This window comes from Mobula hypostoma, chromosome 23, assembly GCF_963921235.1.
Source record: "Mobula hypostoma chromosome 23, sMobHyp1.1, whole genome shotgun sequence".
Classification (NCBI taxonomy): Eukaryota; Metazoa; Chordata; class Chondrichthyes; order Myliobatiformes; family Myliobatidae; genus Mobula; species Mobula hypostoma.
Genome location: NC_086119.1, coordinates 52,244,875 through 52,269,982, shown reverse-complemented (window position 1 = coordinate 52,269,982; position 25,108 = coordinate 52,244,875). Strand labels below are relative to the sequence as shown.

Here is a 25,108-nt window from a genome sequence, read left to right as displayed (position 1 = left end):
AATCCTTGAGGAAACAGAAATCTAAAAGTAATTGAAGCAGAAGGGAGGTTTCAGGTCTACAGTCCACAAACTGGCCTCAATTACTTTTATTTCTGCTTGACCAGCAAGATCAGTGTACTTAAGTCACCCACACAGGTTGATTGGGTGGTTAAGGCGGCATAATACGTGAAAGCCTTTATTAGTCAAGCCATTGAGCTCAGAAGTTAGGAAGTTTTATAAAACTTGTCAGGCCACATTTGGATATTGCATAAAGTTCTGGTCGCCCCATCGCAGGGAGGATGTAGAGGCTTTAGAGAGGGTGCAGAAGAGGTTTACCAGGATTAGAGAGCACGTGTTAAAAGGAGAGATTGGACAAACCTGGATTGTTTGCTCTGGAGTGGTGGAGGCTGATAGGAGATCTGATAGAGGTTTATAAGATTTTGAGACACACAGATAGAATAGACAGTATCCTTTTCCCCATGGTTGAAATGTCTAATATCAGAGGAGGTATATTTCAAATGAGATGTGAGGAGCCAGTTTTTTTTTTAAATACACAGAGAGTGGCGGGTGCCTGGAATTCACAGCCTGGGGTGGTAGTAGAGGCAGGTACATTAGAGACTTCTAGATAGGCACACGAGTGTGAGGGAAATGGAAGGATGTGGATATTGGTTAGGTAGACGGGGCATTTAGTTGTCCTTTTGAATACTAATTGAATTGATTCGACACAGTATTATGGGCTTGTTCCAGAGCTGTACTGTTCTATGCTCCATGTACTCTGCTGGGGAGGACATGCGGACATAGAGCACATTCTCTGGGAGCACAGATCTAAGGCTTAGTAGAACAAGGAGGAGCCATCTGTAGGACATGCTCATTCCTCAGATCTGTTTAACGGACTTCCCTGAAGCTGGAAGTACATTTTGCAAGCTGATCTTCCCAGGGTAATAGACATGCTTTTACAAATGCAGCTTCTGACTTCAGTCATGTTCTTTAAATAACAAAGCAAGATGAAACACGATAAAGGCAGAACAAAAGCCCAGGCAATGAAGCTCGTGTCCCGTTCTATGTGTCAAGCAACAGTTCCTTCTTTCTCATGAACCTCAGGACATTTTCTCATAACCCCAAGGTCCCTTCTAGGATCTTGTCCTTTGAATTTAGTTTAAAATTTTGTTGCTTAGTTAACCATTTCAAACACACAGTAACCTTTTTAAAATTCCAGCAAAAAAAAAGTCAAATCAGCTCCCAACGAACTGACAAGGAATGGGGTCAGGTATCCTGTGGAGTGAGCACTCCAGTGTTCACGTCAGGTGTCTTTGAAATAGGAAGAGGAAAGGAAGGCTATGGAATAGGCAGCACTCTGACCGTATCTCAGTAACACAACACATCCGATTATGGAAACTACTTACAAATGAGACACAGGCAGCCAGCAACAGGATCCGCACCAGAAGCTCTTCAAACTGCTCCAACACAAGTTCCCATAGGGACTTCCCTAGAAAACAGACAAGCATCATCAGTTTTATCTGGCACAGGCAAGTAAACTGACTCACTGTGGAATCTTTCAGATAAATACACTTCAAATGATGAAACTCAGAAATGATCCGATATCAGCCGGCCGAAGAGTCTGATCACTTGGGAGAGAACAAAAAGTTATTGGCAAGAGTGCAGGTCTGAACAGTCGGAGCACATTAGTTGAGGCAACTAAATACACCTCTTCACTAAAAACCACAAAATAGAAGGGGCTATTGGAGTGAGCAGTCCCGCTTAAGCCTTATATAGACATATCACTGCAGGTAACTATGCAGCTTTCCTCTGAATAGTGAAAATAAATCTACCTCCACTAATCCCCCTCACTGCACTCAAGTCCTAACCACTCAATGTCAGCAAGACCAAGGAAATGATTGTAGACTTCAGGAGAGAGACACCAGAGGTCTATGAGCCAGTCCTCATCAGAGGATCGGCAACTAAACTGGGTGCTACTATTTCAGAGGATCTGCCCTGGATCCAGCACGCAAATACAATCACGAAGAAAGCGCGGCAGCACCTCTACTTCCTTCAGGAGATTTGGCATGTCATCTAAAACTTTGAGAAACTATAGTGGTGTAGCGGAGAGTGTAGTGATGGGCAGCATCGTGGCCTGGCATGGAAACACCAACTAAACGGAAAATCCTACAAAAGATAATGGATTCAGCCCAGTACATCAAGGGTAAGGCCCTCCCCATTACTGAGCGCATCTACTTGAAACACTGTGGTGGGAATACAGCATCCATCGTCAGAGATGACCGCCACCCGAGCCATGATCTGTTCTTGCTGGCATCAGGTCGAAGGTACAGGAGCCTCAGGACTTGCACCACCAGGTTCAAGAACAGTTATCAATCTGTCATCGTTTATCAAATAGTTATTTATCCCAATCATCAGGCTCTTGAAAAAAAACTGATAACTACACTCAACACACAAAACGCTGGAGGAACTCAGCAGGCCAGGCAGCATCTATGGAAAAGAGTACGGTCGATGTTTCGGCCCAAAAAGTCAACTGTACTCTTTTCCATAGATGCTGTCTGGCCTGCTGACTTCCTCCAGCGTTTTGTGTGTGTGTGTGTGTGTGTGTGTGTGTGTGTGTTGCTTGGATTTCCAGCATCTGCAGATTTTCTCTTGTTTGTGAAAACTTCATTCGCTTGGCCATCCATTGAGATGTTCCCACAGCTAATGATCTCACTTTAAGGACTCTATTTCATTATCTCATGTTGTCCTTATTTATTGCTATTTATTTATATTCACTTTTGCACAGTCTGTTGTCTTCTGCACTCTGGTTGACCTTTCACTGACCCTGCTATTCCATAGACTTGCTGAGGCTGTCAGCATGGAATTGAATCTCAGGGTTGTATATGGTGACAGATATGCATCTTGCTAGTAAAATTTACTTTGAACTCATGTGTTTCTTTAAACCGTTGGTTCTTCTACAGATCACCTTCATTCTATGTTCCAGACTTCTTCACTCCTCCACTAATGGAAAGTTTCTCTCCATCTACTCTGTCTATGATCTTTAAATCCCCTAACCAGATCCCCTCAAACCTTCTCTGTGCCAGGGACAGAAGCCCCAGCCTCTGTCTGTCCACACATCTACAGTTCCTCCTTGTATCATCTCAAATCTTCTCTGCTCCAAGGAGAGTAACCCCAGCCTCTGTCTGTCCACACATCTGCAGTTCCTCATTAAAGTTATCTCTTCTGTAACCTCTCTAAAGGTTTTACGTTTTTTCCAGAAGTACGGACAACATTTTCCATTCTATAGCTCAATTTATAAAGCAGAGGATCTTGTCCTCTTTTTAACCACTTTCTCAACTTCCCCTGTCACTGTGAGTGAACTATGCACTAGGAATTGTATCCTGTCACCTCTTCTAGACCCCTGGTCCTCAAGAAACACACCTATGCTGGCAGATATTTTGAAGATTCTGACCAGGTTCACTGCAATTTCCATCTCCTCTACAGAACAACCCCCATGGACCAGGTAGTTTATTCAGTCAGTGATCTCTTCTATTAAAGACTCCCTCATAACAGTGATCCAGCAATACTTGCTAGAAGACCATGCAAAGAGTGACAAGTTTGGGGGTGCAGCCACTTTGATCACCGTTCACACTGGACAACTCACTGAGGGAGGGCAGTGATTGGGGACATCAGTCTGCCACTGGAGGGAGGAGGCATTTAAGAGAATGTTAGACTAATGTAAGAGTGTTTTGTACAAAGTGCAACCTCCAATCAGAGCTGACCAAAAGTTTAAAAATCCTCAGGTTCAGATGTTTACTGCACTCCTCTGACACTCATTGGGCCCCACTTCCCACACTCCCTTTAATCTCACCTGGCTCTGATTCTTCCCCGCTCCCTCTAAACTGATTATGTTCACTGAAATGTTACCTTGTAGAACCTTAAAGAAAATACTGAGTGTGTTTGATGATTAATAAAATAACATCTGATAGCCTGTAAAATCTGCTAGTCCCCAGCATACCAGAATGACAAGTTCTTATGGCATCTCTGAACAGCAACACTGGATGGTGCAATGTTAGCATAACTGAAGTTCTCTCTCTCTCTCTCTCTCCCCTCAGAACAGCCAAGACTGAATGGAGGGATTGACTGAATTCCACTTGGCTGCAAGACTCACCCTATTGAGTCTGAAGGTTCTCTCCTCTCCACAGCATAGCCTGCCCGTTTCAAATGTAGGCGCGACAGTGGTGTTCCCCGGACATCTTGCCTGTCACTTGTATTAGTGACAACCTCTCCCCTGGCAGAGTGCTGAAACCCAGGGCAAGCTGCAGACATCCTTCCTTTTAAAGTTTATTCAGTCAGTCCTGACACATTTGAAACTAGTTGCCTTCATCTCACCAGAGACCACTTTAGTTTAATTCTGCCTCTTCTGTCAGTTCATTTTCTCTGCCAAGGCTCCTTTCACCATCAACCCCCTCACCCCCAACTTTCTCTTCCAACTAATCCTAAATTTGGCATTCCAGGGAGGTTAGCAGTCAGCTAAAAGTCAGACACACCGAGAGGGGCCAGGAGCATCTCTCATTCAAACCAGCGTTGTCATGGAAACAAGTGGCAAGGTCTGGAAACACAAGAGTTTGCTCACAGTGGCATCCATCCAAAAGACAGCCCTGACAGGGAATTAGGAGTTCACTCACTTCTTTCTGAGTTCCCGGAATTCCCAGCTGGAAGAGTGCCATCGCACATAGCGCTACAGTGCACCAACACCCACTCAGGGCAAGTAGGGATGGGTAATAAATACCAGCAACATTCCTATACCCAGACCAAAACTAAAACCTGTGTTTGTGCTGCCGCTGATTAGATTTCAGCGCGAGCAGGCTTGGAGAGTTTGCAGGAACATGCCAGAACTTGACTTCATTCTCCATGTAATTGCAGTTCACTGAAAAGGAGAGCAGCTCATGTTCCTGACTCTGAGCAAATGTGACATGCTCAGACATACATCTTAAAACCATGCTGGTCTTTGGAACACAGGCTTTTCCTAATCACACACCTTGCACGAAATCGAGCGTCATCCTATCATCCTTTCCAATACCAGAGGATAGTTGAGTCTTTCAAAAATAATTACATGGGGTCTTGCAGTCACTGGGTGAAATTCTGATCTCCTTTCCCAAGAAAGGAGTTGGTTACTGTAAAGGGAGTGCGAGAAAGGTTCACCAGGCTGGTTCCAGGAAGGACAGGATTTGCACTTCTCTAAGGGCTTAGGAGAATGAGAGGCAACATCATTGAAACAAAATTTTCACTGGGCGCAACAGGCTGGAGGTGGGGGGGAGTTGCTTCCCCTGGCTAAGGAACAAGAGGTCACTGCCTCAGGAGGGGCTGGTCACTTTGCACAAAGAGGAGAAGCAATTCCTTCACTCAATGGGGTGGTGACTGGTTTGGAATTCCATGCCCAGGAGGGAGGAAGGCGGAAAGTCTGTCACAGGATTCATCCCGGCGGATATTTGCATATTAAGGGAAAGCAGAGGTGATGGGGAGAACGGAGCCAAGGCGCGAGCTCGGCCATGACCTGCAGGACCAATACTTATAGAGGAAGTACTTGAGCTGCTGGGATCTGGGGGGAAAGAAAAAGCTGCTAGACTCTTGTCCGTGGCTAGACATATGGACCCTTTGCTTAGTAGTATTGGTCCATGGTATTAAGAAAGGGCTGGGAACCCCTGTGGTCAAGGACCCAGCAAGGTTACTGGGTTACACCGGCAGCTTGTTACTGTCTCTCAGTCCTACAACATGGAAGCAGGCCATTTGCCCACTGTAAGCAGTAGATCCTTTGCATATTAATCCTATTGCCAATACTTGGCCCATTGTCCTCCATGCCTAAACTCACCTGGACGCTTCACAGTTATCCAGTTTTAACTGCTCTCTCATGCCACACTGGGCTCTGATATTCCCTCTAACTTTCTTACTCCTACCCTGAATACATGTCTGCTAGCTTTATCTCTCTCTCTGATATTGAGAATATTTTTCTGCAGTCTACCCCATCTATACTCTACAACATTATGGCCCTCAGTCACGTCCTCTGCTCCAGGGAGGGCTGACCTGCCTTCTCCGGTCTCTCCTCATAACCGAACAGCTTCATCCCAGGCAATGCAGAAGTTAATCTCCTCTACACTCTCTCCAGCACCTTGTGACCAGACTGCACACAATACACCCACAGAGGTCCAAGCCTTTATCAAGTTGGAGCATAGCCTGCCTACTTGGAGTCAATGTAATTAGAATGAAACCTCACTGTCCTTGCGCAGACAAATTCAAGGCAAGGGACATGGGTGGGATGGATCATGAACCTTTCCCCCGTGGCAGAAGTGTCCAAGATCAGAAGATAGAGGTGTGAGCTGAAATGTGAGGGCTTAGAAAAGAGCTAAGGAAACATTCTGTCACTCAGAGGGAGGCTGCAGTCTGGATCGCACGCACAGTGGAGGAGGCAGATGCCATCGAGCTTTAAGCAGCGTCTAGATGACTAATTGAATGACTGAGGCTATGGATCAAATGCTGGTAAATAGGACTGGCGCGGACGGGTGCTCAATGGCCAGCATGGACAGGCCGGGCTGGAGCTCTGATGAACACCAACTTTCGTTTTCTCCCTCCCCTACTGTCAGACTACTCTTCACTGTATGGTGCCAAAGAGAAGCCAAGGGTACTTGGATACAAGAAACACAGACGGATGACAAAAAATCCTAGCCATGGTACTGACGACCTGTAATACAGAAACCGCCACACCTGGCCAAGCTGTTCCAAAGTAGTTACAACACTGGTATCTAGGAGGCAATGTCAAAAACAGAAAGGAACATCCAACTCAGAAAATAAACTACCACACCATTAGCCTCTTTGCCAGCCCAGGCTCACTGAAGGCATCACGGACTATGCTATCACGCCACACTTACGCACCAGTAACTGTTCGCTAACAGTGTTTGAACAGCAGTATATCAGAGATCGTGCCTCACACAATTCACAGTGTGTATTAAAATCCAGCGCTTTGCAGAAGTTTCAGTGTCTGAACAGCGAGCAATCAGAGATCTGGATTCATTAGCACGCGCAAATAAAAATATGGCAGGAGCAAGTGGAGTGGCCTTTGCTGGAGTGGGCGGTGCTAGAGTGGGGATTCGAGCTTCAGCGAGGAGAGGCTTGAGGGAAAGGCGGCAAACAGTTGCAGGTAGATTTCTTCCAGCCTATTTATTTCTTTATATTTGCACAGTTAGAGCAGTTGGAATGCTAGGCAAGAGAGTTGAATGCTCCCCCTGCAGGATTTAAGAAGGCAGGGAGACCTCCAGTGTTCCTGACAACTTCACCTGCAAGAAACGTATCCAGCTGCAGCTTCTAACACTCCGCGTTGAGTTGGAGCTGGAAATGGATGAACTCCAGATTATTCGGGAGGCAGGAGGGGTGATAGACAGGACAGGACATATAGAAAGGTAGTTACTTACACCCAAGGTGAAGGAAACAGGAGACAGGGCGACAATCAGGAAGACGAAGAGGATAAGCAGTCAGTGCAGAGTACCCCTGTGGCCAAGCCCCTCAACAACAGGTAAACCACTTTGGATACTGTGGGGAGGGGGGGGGGGTTGATCTAGCAGAAGAAAGTCACAGCAGCCAGGTCTCTGGAACTGAGTCTAACTCTGTGACTCAGAAGGGATGGGGGAAAGAGGTGAGTTTAGGGTCTCGGCCTGAAACGTCGACTGTACCTCTTCCTAGAGATGCTGCCTGGCCTGCTGCGTTCACCAGCAACTTTGATGTGTGTTGCTTGAATTTCCAGCATCTGCAGAATTCCTGTTGTTTCCAGATGGTATGTTGCCTCTCAGGTACCAGGGTCTGGGACATCTTGGGTTGAGTACTCAGCAATTTTAAGTGGAAGGGCAATCATTCAGAGGCTGTGGTCCACGTGGGTACTAACGACACTGGTAGGAAGAGTGATGTGGTTCTGCAAAGTGAGTTCAGGGATTTAGGTGCTGAGTTAAAGGACAGGACCTCCATGATAGTGATCTCAGGATTGCGACCCATGTCACGTGCTTGTGAGGCCAGAAATAGGAAGATCATTCAGTTTAACACAGTTTTGGATCATTGGGCTCCATGGGAGCTGTACAGAAGAGATGGTCTGTACCTAAAATGCAGGAAAGTTTGCTGGTACTGCATGGAAGGGATGCGGGAGGGGGAGGGGTTTCTTTAATCTAGAGTTGCAGGGGATGGGAACCAGTCCACCACAATAGATAGTGGACTGGTTGTGGAGACAGATGATGTTAGGATGCCAGACAAAGTCAGGAATGTAAAGGATGAGCATGGTGGGACTAATGTTCTGAGTTGTGTATATTTCAATGTAGGAAGTATTGTAAGAAAGGCAGATGAGCTCAGGACATGGATCAACACATGGAATTATGATATTGTAGCCATTAGTGAGACTTGGTTGCAGGAGGGGCAGGGCTGGCAGCTCAGTATTCCAGGGTTCCGTTGTTTTAGACGTGACAGAGTGGGGTGTAATAAAAGGGGGGGGGCGGGAAGGAGTGTAGTTACTAGTCAGGGAAAATATCACAGCAGTGTTCAGTCAGGACAGACTGGAGAACTCGTCGAGTGAGGAGTTATGGGTAGAACAAAGGAATAAGAAAGGTATGACCACGTTAATGGGGCTTTTTATAGACCACCCAACAGTGCAGGATTTAAAGGAACAAATGTGTAGATAGATCATAGGCTGTTGCAAGAAACATAAAATTGTTATAATAATAGGTAATTTTAACTGTCTACATATTGACTGGGACTCCCATTCTGTAAAAGGACTAGATGGGATAGAGTTTGTCAAATGTGTGCAGGAAAATCCCAATGAGAGAATTTGCAATACTTGATTTCCTATTAGGGAATGAGACAGGGCAGGTGACAGAAGTTTGTATAGGGGGAGCACTTTGCATCCAGTGATCACAATACCATTAATTTTAAGGTCATTATAGGAAAGGTCTGGTCCTCAGATTGAAATTCTTAATCGGAGAAAGGCCAATTTTGATGGTATCAGAAAAGATCTGGCAAGTGTGGATTGGGACGGGCTGTTTTGAAAAATGTTGACAATGCAAAGCTTGTATGTGCCTGTCAGAATAAAAGGCAAGAATACCAGGTCTAAGGAACCTTGGTATTTGAGAAATATTAAGGCCCTAGTAAATAAAAAGTAGGTGTACAGCTGGTGTAAGCAGGTAGGAGCAAAGAAGGTGCTTGACTATAAAAAATGCAAGAGAACGCTTAAGAAATCAGGAGGGCTAAAAGGTGGCACGAAGTTACTGCAACAGATCCGGCTGAAGGAGAATCCTAAGACCTTCTACAAATATCTTAACAGCAAGATGATTACAAGGAACATAATTGGTCCTCTGGAAGATCATAATGGTAATCTATGCATGGAGTCAAAAGAGTTGGGGGAGATCTTCAATGCAATTTTTGCATCTGTATTTACTTGGGACATGGACAGTCTGTAGAACTGAGGTAAAGATGCAGTGAGGTCATAGAAGAGGAGGCGTTTACTGTCTTGAGGCAAATTAGGGTGGACATATCCCCAGGGACTGACTAGGGTGGACAAATCTCCAGCCCTGACTAGGGTGGACAAATCCCCAGGGACTGACTAGGGTGGACAAATCTCCAGCGCTGACTAGGGTGGACAAATCCCCAGAGGCTGCCCAGTGTGGACAAATCCCCAGGGGCTGACTAGGGTGGACAAATCCCCAGGGGCTGCCCAGGGCGGACAAATCCCCAGCCTTGACTAGGGTGGACAAATCCCCAGGGGCTGCCTAGGGTGGGCAATTCCCCAGCCCTGACTAGGGTGAACAAATCCCCAGCCCTGACTAGGGTGGACAAATCCCCAGGGGCTGCCTAGGGTGGGCAATTCCCCAGCCCTGACTAGGGTGAACAAATCTCCAGCCCTGACTAGGGTGGACAAATCCCCAGGGGCTGCCTAGGGTGGACAATTCCCCAGCCCTGACTAGGGTGGACAAATCCCCAGGGCCTGACAAGCTGTTCCCTTGGACACTGTGGGAAGTGAGTGCACAAATTGCAGGGGACTCAGCACAAATATTTACATCACCCTAAGTGACAGGTGAGGTACTGGAGGATTGGAAAGGTTGTAAACCTAAACCAGGAAATTATAGACCGGTGAGTCTGACGTCAGTCGTGGGAAAGGTATTATAAGGCATTCTAAGGGAATGGGTACACGTATTTGGATAGACAGGCACCAATTAGGGATAGTCAGTGTGGCTTTGTGCATGATAGGTCATGTTTAACCAATCTTACAGAGTTTTTCTAGGAAGTTACCAGAAAAGTTGATGAAGACAATGCAGTGGTTGTTATCTATATGGACTTCAGCAAGATGTTTGACAAGGTCCTGTATGGGAGGTTGGCCAAAAAGATTCAGTTGCTTGGCATTCAAGATGAGATATTAAATTGGATTAGACATTGGCTTTTCTGGAGAAGCCAGAGTGGTAGTAGATGGTTGTCTGTGATCAGTGGAGCGCTGCAGGGATCAATGCTGGATCCGTTGTTACTTGTCTTCTATATCAACAATCTGGATGATAATGTTGGTTAACTGGATCAGCAAACTTATGGATGACACCAGGATTGGGGGTGTAGTGAACAGCGAGGAAGAGAATCAAACCTTGCAGTGGGATCTGGATCAGCAGGAAACATGGGCTGAAAATTGGCAGCTGGAATTTAATGCAGGCAAGTGCAAAGTGTTCCACGGGGGTAGGTCTTACACTGTGAACTGTCGGGCATTGAGGAGTATATAGAACAAAAGGGATCTGGGGATACAGATCCACAATTCATTGGAAGTAATATCATAGGTAGATAGGATTATAAAGAAAGCTTTTGGCACATTGGCCTTTATAGATCAATGTGTTGAGTACAGGAGTTGAGATGTTATGTTGAAGTTGTACAAGATGTCAGTGAGGCCTAACTTGGAGCTTTGGTCACCTACCTACAGGAAAGATGCAAATAAGATTGAAAGAGTACAGAGAAAATTTATAAGAATGTTACCAGCTCTGGTGGACCTGAGTTATAAGGAAAGATTGAACAGTTAGGGCTTCATTCCTTGGAATGTAGAAGATTGAGAGGAGATTTTGATAGAGTTATACAAAAATTATGAGGGGTATTGATAGGGTAAATGCAAGCAGGCTTTTTCCACTGAGATTGGGTGGTACTACAACTGGGGATCATGGCTTAAAGGTGAAAGGTGAAATTTTTAAGGTGAACATGAGGGGAAACTTCTTCATTCAGAGGTTGGTGAGAGTGTGGAACGAGCTGCCAGCGATTTTAATTTCAATGTTTAAGAGCAGTTGGGATAGATGCATTGCATATGGATGTATGGATGGCTCTGGTCCGGGGGCAGATCATTGGGACTAGGCAGTGTAAATGGTTTGGCACAGACTAGATGGGCCAAAGAGCCTCTGTGCTGTTGTTTTCTATGACTCCAATGCCTACTTGGGTTTGACTGTGGCCACTCACTTCCAGGTTTCATCCAAATATGGACTACAGTTGAATTCCAGAAGCAAGGTCTCACCCAGGACACATTCGACCCAGAGTGGCATCAAAGAGCCTCAGTAAAATTGATGTCAAAGAACAATCAGGCAAAGATGATGTACAGGTTAATTGATCACATGGGTGTGATTGGGCAGCACGGGCTCATTGGCAAGAAGGGCTTATATTGTGCTGTATCTTCAAATAAACACCAGAAGAGGGGATGTTTGCTGTTCTGTTCACATCTCGCCTGATAACAAAGTGGTCTCAATCATGGGCAAACAGAGCCAGAAGACATCAAAGCAGGTATCATTCATACCACTGAAGTGCCAGCAAAGACCATTTTCAACAAGAAATTTGAGCCACCCTGCTTGGCATTCAGTGCCACTACCCCAAACATTAACAATCTGGGATCCGCTGACATGATGCTTTAAAAAGTGCATCACACAAAGTTTATGACAAGAGCAGACTAAAGGTCAATATCTTCACAGCAGAAATCGCAAAATACATCCACTACCACCAATTAGAAGCATGAAGGAACACACTTCAGGTCCCAGGTCTGTGCAGCTATGACAGTCTGGAATTTCATCTCATGCAGGAAGAAGCAATCTACATGATAGGCATCCAAACTACCAGCCCAGGCATTCAATCACTGTGCCAGTGACATGGTGGCTGCAGTGCGTACCTCTATAAACACTGTCCTCCAGCAGATTTATAATTGTTTTTTGAGGTATATTCCAAACTCAGCAACTCCACCAATGTAAACAAGTTTGGCAGATATTCAGGAACACCACCACCTACAAGCTCCCTTCAAAGTCACACAATCTGTTGCTTTGGAAACAGCACCCTTTATCACTGCTGGGACAAAAACCTGATAATCTCTCCCTGTGAGCTCCTTCACACATTCAAGACAACACCACTTCAGCTAGCAGTTTAGCAATGGGCAGCAAATGATGCCAGCAACATAGTGTTTGTAACAAATCCTTTCTGCTGATCTAATTTGAGGAATTTTAGAAAATCACCCAATATTTATGTGACCATTCAGTGTTTGTTGAAGGTGACGGGTTGACGGGGTGTCTCAGTGTTTGTTGAAGGTTAGGTTACCGGGTGATGGGATGGTTCAGTATTGAATGTCAAGGGTGAATGGATAGACTTGCTGGAGATGGCTATTACCTGCACTTTCTGACACAAGCTGTACTCAAGTTGGGTTGGAATGATGGGAGGAGGAGGGTTTGGGCTAAACAAATGACCATGGTTGTGTACCACTGCAGCCCCACTGACAATGCCATAGGTCTTGGGATGGTATCCCTCACTTCTTCGTCTTAGATCAAGTTCTCAATTTGAATTGTACATAAATCATGTGGTTCAAGTAATGATGACAACACGTGGACAACAAGATGAAGTTTGCTGCTCAATTGGGCATCCTCACTAAGACCTCTGTTACTGCAAAATTCCTGACATCAGTGACATGTCTAAACACTCTCACACTATTACTTAAAGGTTCATTATTCCACAATCAAAAAACTCCAACTCTAAAGAGATTTAAATGCCATATGCAAATTCATGGGTTTCAGAAATAATTCATTGCAAGTAATTTAAAATACAAATGGAAAAGTCAATATTTACCTTCTTCCGCTGGCAGTTCTGGTTCAGGAAGACCATGGAAAAGAAAGAAAAATAAATATATTAGTCAATTAATCAACAGGTGGGACTGAAGACTTTATAATTATGAATCTCAGTTTCAATGACTCATACCATACTTTGCCCAAAATTTGTTTTGAGAGCCAAGAATCCCAATAAGTAATAGGAAAGCAGCTTCCACATTTGATAAAAGTTCAAGCAGTTTGTAAAGTCTAAATTGATGAGACCCCCACTGTGCCTACCAAATTCATTCAAAATTTACACTGAATAAAATGAGCATTTTAAATTCATCCCCATCAATGCTCCAAAGCCCAACCCAGATAGACAGTTGAGAGGTGGGAATCTTTGGTGGCTTTCTGGAGCCATTTTACTCCATAGCCAGGCCAGCCTCTCTATCTGAATAAAAGGCACAGGACAGGTATCACAGCCTCAGCAGTGCCATTGCACTGTGCGGAGTATGAAGTTCTGCTGAGCGCAGACTTCCGGCTGCATTGTAGGAAACTCTCCAGCTAGTCTGCGGTCAGGAAGATCCCACAGACAGCAAGGGTTAGCCTCCTTGATCTTGAATGGTAACAGGGAAACCTTTTCATCCACTCTGTGCCAATGGGAGGCATGAACTTGTGATAATAAAGTACCCTTTAAGTAATATACTGGGATTGTCAGCAATCACCACATGCAGCATTCTGCACTGAGACTTGAACCCACAGCCTTTTGGCCATGAGAGAAGCCTCTTCAATTAATGTGTCTCACTGTGGGGTTTTAACACAGTGGCAATCCTTTTATACCGTTTTAGTGAAATAAAAATCCCAAATTTTAGCACAAGGAGAACCATTAACTCGTGGTATTTCAGAAGATGTCAGTGAGGCAGGGGATCAAGAGCCGGTCGCCAGAGCAGGTTAGGAGTGTGGCACTTCCTTGTCCAGAGAGTGAAGGATATCTGGAACCTGCTGCCAGCTGGAGTGGCCATCTCTTGAGACAGAGAGAGCTGATTCACTTTACACTCAATATAATCTCCTGAACTAGTATCCATTTTACACCCATCCTGACAAACTGACTGGGTTGATTTTAGTCTGGATGGTGGGAGTTGTCAGGGTGTTTTACGACCCCCGCCCTCAGGAAATGACATGGCTGGTCACCGGGTGGTTGCGCGGGGCCCTTGTTGGGCATCTCAACCACACAAGATCACCACGCTCATCCTGACAGCAGGCTCACAAGCTTATAAATGTCAAGACTGCTCGGGTGCATATCCAGCTGCCAAGTGGGCATAGTCACTCTGAACACACACCCACACCTTGCACTGAAACCGCACAGTGCCAGACACAGGATTTAATCTGCCCTGCAGGATCCCGAAGGCTGATCAAGGAATGAGTCTAAAGTGAGAATAACAGCCACTGAAGATGAGAACTGGCTTCACATTCATTCACTTCAATGCTTCCTACTTCACTAAACATTGGAAGACAATGTAAATATTCCTGAAACTGATTGATGCAATTGGATAAACATGTGAAAGTTTAAACCAAATGAAAGATGAAGTGATCTTTCAGATCTGGTGCTGCAAGACATATCTGGATGTTCCTTTGGAAAACCAAAGATTGTTTAAAGCCTAGTGGATAAACTTATGAATCGCAGCACACCTGATGAATGGTTTGTCTAGTTTAGATAAAAGCCAAGCCTTGGCAACACACCAGATAAACGCCAAAGTCCATGGCTTTGCTAGTTAGTGAAAATTCAATTGCACATCCCTGCAAATATTCAACCCTTCTGTATAATTACCTCAGGCACTGCTTAACACCCTCCACAATCACCCCCAAGTATCCTGAGCCTCTCCTTACAGATATTAACTCTCCAGGCCTCCCCTGCAGCCAGCTTCCCCTTAAGCTAGGGCTCTGACCCCCCCCCAACACACTCCAAGGTGTGCACCCATGGGGAAGATGGTTCACCCCTGCAGAGAGGGGGCAGTCTCCAGACCAGCTGGCATATTTATGTGGCTCTGCCACCCAGGCCTTGGGTCCAGCTGGGTGTTGGTGCCACCCTTGGCCCTGGAGGGCAGTCTCCAGTGGGAGGTCTGACAGGTGGGCAGCCGCACCATGTGGTGAGCTGGCCATACAGACAAGTCGCACAGGGCTAGTAGCACATCCTTTGGAAATTCTCATTCATCCCTGTGCTGCCCAGAGTGTTGGAACACACTACAGGGGTGCAGGAATTTCTAATCAATGATACCCCACCTCCTTGTCAAAGCCAGTGTACCACTGTGCAGGGGAAGCAGCGAGCTCTGTGAACAGCTAACAACATCCTGTACGTGACAGAGCTGAACCTCAACTCCAGCCACTGAGGAGAAAGCCTAGATCACTAGAGTGGGGGAAGCTGCTGTGCATGACGAGACAAGAGACCAGTCTCTTCAAGGAATGCACGCGAGGTGAAAAGCAGACGAGATCATGAATGGAATAGGTGCGGGTTACTAAAATGGGAACAAATTTCAGAAATGGTCTAGGTGTGTGCAGTGGCCATGTTCAAAGTAAATTGCAGATTTTACAGCAATCTAGAGATAGAAGCAAAGATAAATAGTGCTGTCTGCTGTAACTTTTTAAAGACAGGTATAAACAGCTTTGCACAACATATTCATGCTGAGTGAGTGAACAGTGATGTGTGGAATGGACACAGAATCCCGTCAAAAAGTCCACAAGGGTTATTAACAGATAAAAGGCAAGCCATTGGAGACAGGGATCTGTCCTCTGACAGATGATCACTTCCGAAAGCAAAGAGCTGATCTACACAAGGACCTAGTCAACAGCAGTCTCTGACAGGAACTCACTCCAGTGTCATTACCCGTGGCATGGTGTCAAGTACACACTCGCCCTTTGACAGCTGCTAACCTCAGACATTTTTAAAATAAACTTAATCAGAGTTTATTGTATGAAACAATGTTCTCCCCCCCCCCCAACCCCACAAGGACCACAGAATCACAGTTCACAGTATCTACACAGCCTTCACACCAGCACTGGTCCTGCACTGCAACCTCACGAGTTGCCTCCTTAGGCTCTCCCATCTCCCCTGAACATCCCTTTGACCAAACTTTCTAACTCAGTTTCTCACTGACAACTTCCACTGCTGTGAATTGTTGTGGAGTGGGGCTATTCGACACAAAAGTATCACAAGCAGTCCAGACCACATTCTCACACACTGCCCAGACCCAGACGTGGCACTTTCCATTCCCGATTCTGGCAGCTTCAGGAATGGAGAAAGGAGAAGGACCTTTCCCAGTAGCAATCAATTCAACACACACAAGCAATGAAAATTGGGATCTTCCCCTTTGTAGAGCTCAACAACACACCAGAATCCCATCAACACAGTCCTGGAGGGCAGGGTGGATTCACAGTAAGAAGCATCAATCAGCTGGTGGGAACAAAGGTTATTAAAATTGACACCATCTCAAGCCAGATGCAATATGATATATCTAGATGATGTCTCGTGCAATGAAGATTGTGGAACTCACAACTGACAAACAGTTGGGGATTGCAATTCAATGCATGGTTTCTTCACCTAGTTTACCAGATATGTATGAAGCTCCAAGTGTTCTTTGGTGAAGACAGCAGAACTGTGGAGGAGGAAAGGATGGGGCTAGGTGATTGGGATCAGTGCTCTCACTCAATGAGATCTTCAGGGCCACCACAGCCAATCCGCAGCAAAAGTTTCTCAATCATTGTTGTCACTTCGTCTCAGACACCACTGATGCCGAAAGAGAGAGATTCCAAGGAGTGATCAAGTAGGGCGATCAACTGTCCAGCATTATCCAGCTGCTTCTGGGAATTACCAGTTGACGTGGTTACTGGTTCAGACAGGTCAGAGCATCCTCAACTCCTACAGTGATGCCTTTGGCAGATGATACATTACAGGCCGACAACTGATGTGGTATTGCCCCAGGTTCAAGAGATGGATCTCTCTGAGTTAGCCTTCTGCAGGAAAATCTTTCCAACCACCGCAATCCCATTGCAGTACGCTGAGAAAAAACTGGGAGGTGGGCTGCTGGTGGACAAGAGATTCTGTAGATGCTGCAAATCTTAAGCAACACACACAAAATGTGAGGAACTCAGCAAGCCAGGCAGCATCTATGGAGGGAAATGAACAGCTGATGTTTTGGGCCAAGACTCTTCATCAGAATTGGAAACGAAGAGAGCAGAAGCCAGAATAAGGTGGAGGGAGGAGAGAGAGAGAGACCAGTTTTTTTTTGGGGGGGGGGGAAGTTGAGCGAGAGGAGGGTGAAAGGAGGGTGATAGGAGGAAGAAGGAAACTGATGTAAGAGGACAGTGGACTATGGGAGAAAGGGAAGGAGGTGGAACTCCTCCAGTGATTGTCTGATAATTCAAAGTAAATTTGTGACAATAGTACATATATGTCACCATATACAACCCTGAGATTCATTTTCTAGCAGCAATCACAGCAGATACAAGAAACACAACAGAATCAATAAAAGGCCACACTCAACAACCACCGTGCAAAAAAAACCAACAAACTGTGCAAAGTCAAGAAAGAAAGTAAGAGAAAAAAGCTTGATGGTTGAGGGGTAATTACAATTCCTGAACCTCATTGTGTGGTTCCAGAGGCTGCTGAACCTTCTTCCTGATGGCAGCATCGAGAAGAGAACGAGGCCTGGATGGGGAGGGCCCCTGATGGATGCTGGTTTCCTGCGACAGCATTCCGTGTGATGTGCTCAGTGTTGGGGAGGGATTTATCCGTGATAGAAACATAGAAACATAGAAAATAGTTGCAGGAGTAGGCCATTCGGCCCTTCGAGCCTGCACCACCATTCAGTATGATCATGGCTGATCATCCAACTCAGAACCCTGTACCTGCCTTCTCTCCATACCCCCGATCCCTTTAGCCACAAGGGCCATATCTAATTCCCTCTTAAATATAGCCAATGAACTGGCCCCAACTGTTTCCTGTGGCAGAGAATTCCACAGATTCACCACTCTCTGTGTGAAGAAGTTTTTCCTTATCTCGGTCCTAAAAGGCTTCCCCTTTATCCTCAAACTGTGACCCCTCGTTCTGGACTTCCCCAACATCGGGAACAATCTCCCTGCATCTAGCCTGTCCAATCCCTTTAGGATTTTATACGTTTCAATAAGATCCCCCCTCAATCTTCTAAATTCCAGCGAGGACTGGGCCACAACACTACTTTTGCAGGCTTCTCTGTAAAAGGGCATTTGTGTTCCCATATCAGACCACGATGCAACCAGTCAGCATACTCCCCATCACACATCTACAGTATAGAAGTGTTGTTAAAGTTTTAGATATCATGCTGAATCTTCACAAACTTCTAAGAAAGTAGAGACACTGCTTTCTTTGTAATGGCACTTGCAGGCTGGTCCCAGTACAGATCTTCTGAAATGATAACACTGAGGAATTCAAAGTTGCTGACCCCCTTACTGATCTGCAAGTAATGCTGGTCTCCCAGCGCATCTGTATATGTGACAGGCTCGGAGACAGCTTCTTCCACCAGGCCAACAGACTGATTAACTCACACTGATACAATTGTGCTTCTATGTTACATTGACTGCCCTGTTGTTCATACTATTTATTACAAATTACTATAAATTGCACATTGCACATTTAGATGGAGATGAAACGTAAAGATTTTTACTCCTCATGTATGTGAAGGATGTCAATAATAAAGTCAATTCAATTCATTGACATCAAATGGGTTTGGAGGGGGAGTTGATGTGGAGAGAGCTGTAGATCAGTGTCCCGGAGCCTGAAAGAGAGCCACAGGTAATTGAATTAAAGGGCTCTATCTGAATGGGGCACCAGGTGCTGGTCGGGGTCCTGTGCAGGGCCCTGCCTGGAAGTAGACTTCTGGTGGGGGCTGAGAAGGCCTAGTTTTGCATGAGGGCCCTGCCTGGAGATCCGGCCTATCCAACACTAGTCAGCATGCCAGAAACGGTGCCTGTTGCCCTCCACACAACAGAGTGCTGTCACAGGAAAGCAACATCCATCAAAGAACCCCGCCACCCATGACACGTCCATTTCTCACCAGGAGTTACCGAAGCCTTTGGCTGCACACCGCCAAGTGCAGGAACAGTTATTACCCTACAACAGTTAGGCTCCCAAATCTCTTGGATAACTTCAATTCGCACTACTCTGAACAGATTCTATGACCATGCAGACTCTCTTTCAAGCTATCGTGTTCTCAGCACTATTTTTTAGTTGCACGTTGGCTGTCGTCGGTGTTTGTGATAACATTTTGTAAGTTCTATTGTTGTTCCTGTACATGCCCACAAGATGATGCATCTCAGGGTAGAACATGGTGTACTTTGTTTGTATATTTACTTTGAGTATCAGAAACCATGGTGCAGCCTGAGGTTCCCCAGGTCACACAGCAGACAACCAGAAGAACCCACAGCCAAGCACAAGCTTCACAGATCCTGCTACAGGCGCAGAACATTCACAAGACCCCGATGAAGGGTCTCAGCCCGAATCGTCGACTGTTTATTCATTTCCAGAGATGCTGCCTGGCCTGCTGATTTCCTCCAGCATTTTGTGTGTGTGTGTGTTGCATTTTCATCCTCAACTCATTCCCCATGAAAAAATGGACTCTGGGACCAATTTCCAGGCAACAGAACAAACAAAATGTGTGGGTTTCCATTCATTCACATAGATAAACAGGTGAGTTATTACAATGTCAAAGCAAACAGGACTGATCACATTTCACAGTGTGGAGACAAAGTTTTTCCTGCACCCTGTACTTATCTTCATCACCTTGCTCCCTAAGCTCCCCGTCACAGGACACGGCCCGCTACTCCCACCTGTTTACTGCAGAACCACCAGCAAGAACCTCAACTCCATTCAACCAAGTCATCTCAAGACATCTTTTATTCAATGGAAACCTACATAAGTGTCAAGAACAGGCATGATTGGTATTATCCTGGCCAAGAACAGAAGTTGGAAAGGTTTCAATGAACTTCCAGCAGCATAGTACTCCATTCCAACCCTCCTTCTCCTCCACCCTGTTGGCTCACAAGGCCTGGTTGACATCTTCTGGAAAAGACACACCACCCAAGTGGAAACCTTCCCTCTAGTATCAGGGGAAAAATGCAGCTCTGCAAAGTTTTAATCTCAGAATTCATTGCTAATTCTTATGGAGTCCGAGCCAACACCCACGTACATGACCAAGACTGGAGGTTAGGAACAGGAAACCTTCTCAGACAGCAGCAGAGCTACCATCTACATTTGACCACTCTGCAGTAATTGTAGCGCATTCTAATCTGTTATGACTTTCAGTACAAAACAGATGATTTGTGGGCTATCCCAAGATAATAATTACTTTTTAACAGGACTTTCTTGTTAACTTTATTACCTGCAGTTCCTTTACTAACAGAGACACCAAATAAAAGTCTGAAGGTATGAAATCAGTGCCAGACAAGAAACAGAAACAGCAATTTGCTATTTAAAATGCAGACAAGTATCAATTATAGTCCATGTGGCAGCAGTGCTTCAGTGTACCACTGCCTGGGGAGTACCCAGCCACATCCAGGAGACCGCTGTATTTTAAACATGGAAAGCTGGAATGACCCGGCAGGTCAGCCAGCACCTGTGGAGAGAGAACGGGAGACAGAATGAAGGGTTTTTGCAGAGCGGTCACCAAATTTGCATTTGGTTTTCCAGCCACTCAGGGCAACAAATGCAGTGTACAAGATTGGAAGAAAAAGCGCCTGATGAAAGAGCATCGGCTTGTGGGAGAATAGGGTACAATGAGAACAATTTGTGGAGGAATGGAACTGCTCTGTGCATATACTCAAAGGGGCAAAATGGCCCATAAGAAATGCACTCACAAAGGACAGGGGGTAACTAATAAAGTGGCCACTGAGTTATGTTTGTGGTCTTCTGCCACTGTAGCCTGGCTACTTGAAGGTTCGAGGTGCTGTGCATTCAGAGATATTCTTCTGCACACCACTGTTGTGAAGTGTGGTTACTTGAGTTACCGTCACCTTTCTGTCAGCTGGAACCACTGACCATTCTCTCCTGACCTCTCTCATTAACATGGCATTTTTGCCCACAGAACTGCCACCCACTATTCTCTGTAAACTGTTGAGTGAACATCCCAGGAGATCAGCAGTTTCTGAGATCCTCAAACCACCCCATCTGGCACCAACAATTATTCCATGGTCAAAGTCTCTTAGATCACATTTCTTCCCCATTCTGATGTTTGGTCTGAGCTACAACTGAACCGCCTGACCACGTCCGCATGCATTTATGCATTGAGCTGCTGCCAAGTGATTGGCTGATTAGATATCTGCATTAATGAATGTACTGAGTAAAGGGACCACTGAATGAGGAAATGTAGCCGATACGGAAATATAAAGCCTCCTTGTCATTTTGAGGCTTCACAGGTGAATAATGTTTTGAGAAAAACAAAATGCTGGAAAGCTTAAGTACTGCCAGCTCAATCACAACCTGATCAGCTTCACGGTGGTTTCTGGGTTGAACTGTTATCTTTAACATCAGTTCGCATACTGCATGCTCACGGAAGAGTAATGCTGCATTAGCAGAAACCCAGCTGTTTACCAGAGATCACTCTGGTTAAGGGAACCATTTTGTACGATGCCTGCCTGCATTTTAACCAGATATCATTAGTAGCGATTCACAAGTTGCCAGTGACACACCCTCCTCACCTATTTATCAAGCTGTTGCACAGAAAATTTGTGGCCTTCTACTGAGAAATTTCTGACAAGAGTCTTTCTGTCTCGCCCTCTCCCCAACCTACACATTATATCAACAACCATATCTCAGGAAGGCATGGTCTTCTTCAGGAAAAGGTGATTACTCTCCACCCGCCCCCCCCCCGCCAGTCATTTCAAACATACGCCTCTCTTCATTAACTGGAGATACACAGTGCATTCGTCCATTACAGCCACAGGGCCTTTGATTACTCCTGTCAAAAAAAACGTTCCAAGCTCCATCTCTAATCAATCGGCTGTAGGAATCTTGCTACTGTAATTACCAAGTTATACGTTATAACTGTATACTCTGAAACACAATTAAGAACCTGATTCGTGTTAGTTACGGTTAATGTGTCTCCAGAGAGCCACACACTGCTGCAATTCAACAACAACGGGCAACAACAGATGGCAAACTCACTGAAAATTGCAATGTGCTTCCTAAACCAAATATGATCACTTCACACACTAATCGCTGGAAATTACAGAAAGTGAGAAAGAAACTAGGAAACCAAATGTAACAATGTTGTTTTTTTAAAAAGTATCTGAAACACAAGCCCCACGCGCCATTCTAACGCCTCAGCTCCCCTTTCTCACCACCAAACATCCTGTCCCCTGAGAGAGGAGAGAACTCCCCACTCAACCCCCTCCCGCCAGCAACTTCATCTCAAGCCCCAGCCTTAGGATGAGAAGGACGGCACAAACCCAGGGCAACATTTGCTGAAGGAATGGGAGTAGTTATCTGAAACACAGGCTTTTCCTCCCTCCACAGTTGCCACCTGACCTGCTGAATATTTTCAGCATTTATTTGATATTATAGATGAATAACTTACAGACTGTGCGAGACAGAGTGAAAGACAAAAAAAAGTCCAAACGTGCATTAAAATGGGAACTGATTCACATCTATATGTTGTGGCCTAATTACCTCAGATTCACCTGGACACAACAAGTTGGCTACAACTTCACTTTGAGACAGGCCAACACATGTTAATGACCATGCATATGCATTCCTGCAGTTCACATTCACTTTCTGTAACACCTCCCCAGCAGGCTGTTGACTAACACCTTTTACAAATCAGCATATGCCCTGGACACACTGAGTGACACCTCAGACCTGCCACTTCAGACAAAATTCTTTAAACTAGTTTAATATAGAATGCAAATTAGCAAGGCAAAGTGAATTCAATCAGCACACCAAAAATAGTGCTTTACCCATGGCAGCATTGTGTATTAACAGGTCACCTTCTACATAGGAAATTACATCAAACTGCACAACGGTTACTTGGGGAGGGGAGGCTTAAAAGCTCTGGCAGCTTTTAAGTTCAGAAAGATCGAGTTTCAGAGAGTAGAGGTTAATGCAGGAGAAAATGTACAGAACAGTTAAACCCGGCAAGAATATGTAGAAAAGTAAACACTTGCAGATGCTGGAGATCTGAAATAAAAGCAAAAGTGCTAAAAATAACAGCAGGTCAGTCCGTATTTTTGGAGAGAATAGCAGAGTTAATGTCTTAGGTTAATGACCTTTTCGAGCAAATGAGTTTTAAAAAGGAGGAAATACAGTTTATCATATACACCAGAGATTCTGCAGATGTGACAAGTCCAGAGTAACAGACACACAAAATGCTGATGAAACCCAGCAGGTCAGGCAGCATCTATGGGTGCGAATAAAGAGTCGACGTTCTGGGCAGAGACCCTTCTTCACGACCGATGAACGGTAGTGGCTTGACTTCATTAGGGAATACAGTTTGACTGGTAACCACCGGTCAGGCACAAACTCCAGTTTACTATAACCACCGCACACCTCTCAATGTTACATACAGCGATGAGTGCCGAGTGGGGTTGAGACTTGGAATCTCAGTGAGAAGAAATCAGCTTGATAGCAAGAAGATGCTGGAAAGAAGTGGACGTACACCCGTCCCCACCTCAAGAGGGACAGTCAGTCAGGACTGAATGCTGACAGCACAGGAGCCCGTCACCCCAACCCAGAAACCCCTCCACACACTCACATGGTCAGTCAGACTCCAGCTGGGATCCGGTCCAAGAAATTTGGCAAACATCCACAGTGAGAGTCTTCTGTTCATTATTACTACTTACTTTGGTAAACACTGGTGCGTACAGCCTGCTTGGCTGGGCCTGGTTTGCCTGGCCCTCTTTCTCCCAGCCTGCACCATTCAGATAGGCATGATGCTGGTGTTCATACCCTTCAGTTACCACTGCTGCCACCACGAAGGCTGGTCAGAAGCCTCATGTTGGTGAGAATGGCCGACAATCCCTCAGCTTAACAAAAATGGAAATGAACAGTCAACAGCACTGAGGACCCACTCCACAAGCCTGATGTCCACCTAAAGCACGATGGACAGGTGGAACTGGCACAGCCTGCAACTGTTACACAATATTCCAACCTCTCCAAGTAACTGTCAAACTCCATTACCCCCTCCCTCCCCCACTTGATGTAAACTATGCCACAAGTACTGTACGAAAAGTCCCCACAAACAAAGAAATTGGGCACCACAGGCATATAACGGTTGACACGACGCTACGACAGCTCGTGGCTTTCTGGAGTGTGGAGTCCAATTCCCACGCCGTTCTGTACATCCTCCCCGTGGAATGCGTGTGTTTTCTCCAGGTGTTCCAGCTTCCTCCGATAGTCGAAGGGTAGACCGAGCAGGTGAACTGGTCATTGTAAATTGTCCCGTGATTAGGTTAGGGTTAATCGGATTTGTTGGGGGTTGTGGGGCGATGTGGCTTGAAGGGCTGGAAGAGCCAACTCCACGCTGTATCGCCACATGAATAAAATTAAATTCATGTGTTTATGTCTGTGGAATATTGTTTAAATAGACGTTCAGACAGCCAACGATGCAGGATAACATCCAAGTTGAAAACCCAACTTGGTAATCGTTGTGAATTATCATTAAATATATTGATAGGAGCACACACCCAACTCCTTCTAAGCTCATCTTAAGTAACAAATGTGGTAACACTGCTCAGGAATGCTGATTTCCAAATTATGCTGTTCATAACCCGCAAGTTTAGAGTCTGGTTCCTAAAGGATTTCCCTAAACGGTCGGGCAGTAGATCAGCAGCAGGTGGTTCCCTTTACATCTTCACTCAGGCAGGTGGGGGATCGCATGCAAGGTTGGCACGTTACAATCTTACTAATGTCAGAAACTTAACCTTAAGCAGAGCCCTCGAATGCAGAGGCAGAGTAACTAATCCAAACAGAAGCTACTGGAGGGATGAAGTGGTGGAGTCTGATGATCGAACCAGAGAAACAGGTGCAG

At 45.5% G+C, this 25,108-nt stretch overlaps 1 protein-coding gene across 2 annotated transcripts in view; it reads right to left on the bottom strand.

Moving 5' to 3' along the window:
* The window catches only part of atp2a3 (ATPase sarcoplasmic/endoplasmic reticulum Ca2+ transporting 3), a 212,196-nt gene that overhangs the window by 161,839 nt on the left and 25,249 nt on the right, over positions 1-25,108 (bottom strand). For both annotated transcript variants that reach the window (XM_063031520.1, XM_063031519.1), the window contains exons 2-3: positions 13,099-13,116; positions 1,383-1,465 (exon numbers count right to left, since the gene is read on the bottom strand). In XM_063031520.1, coding sequence (XP_062887590.1) covers positions 1,383-1,465; positions 13,099-13,116 — 101 coding nt within the window. The remainder of the gene's footprint in view (positions 1-1,382; positions 1,466-13,098; positions 13,117-25,108) is intronic.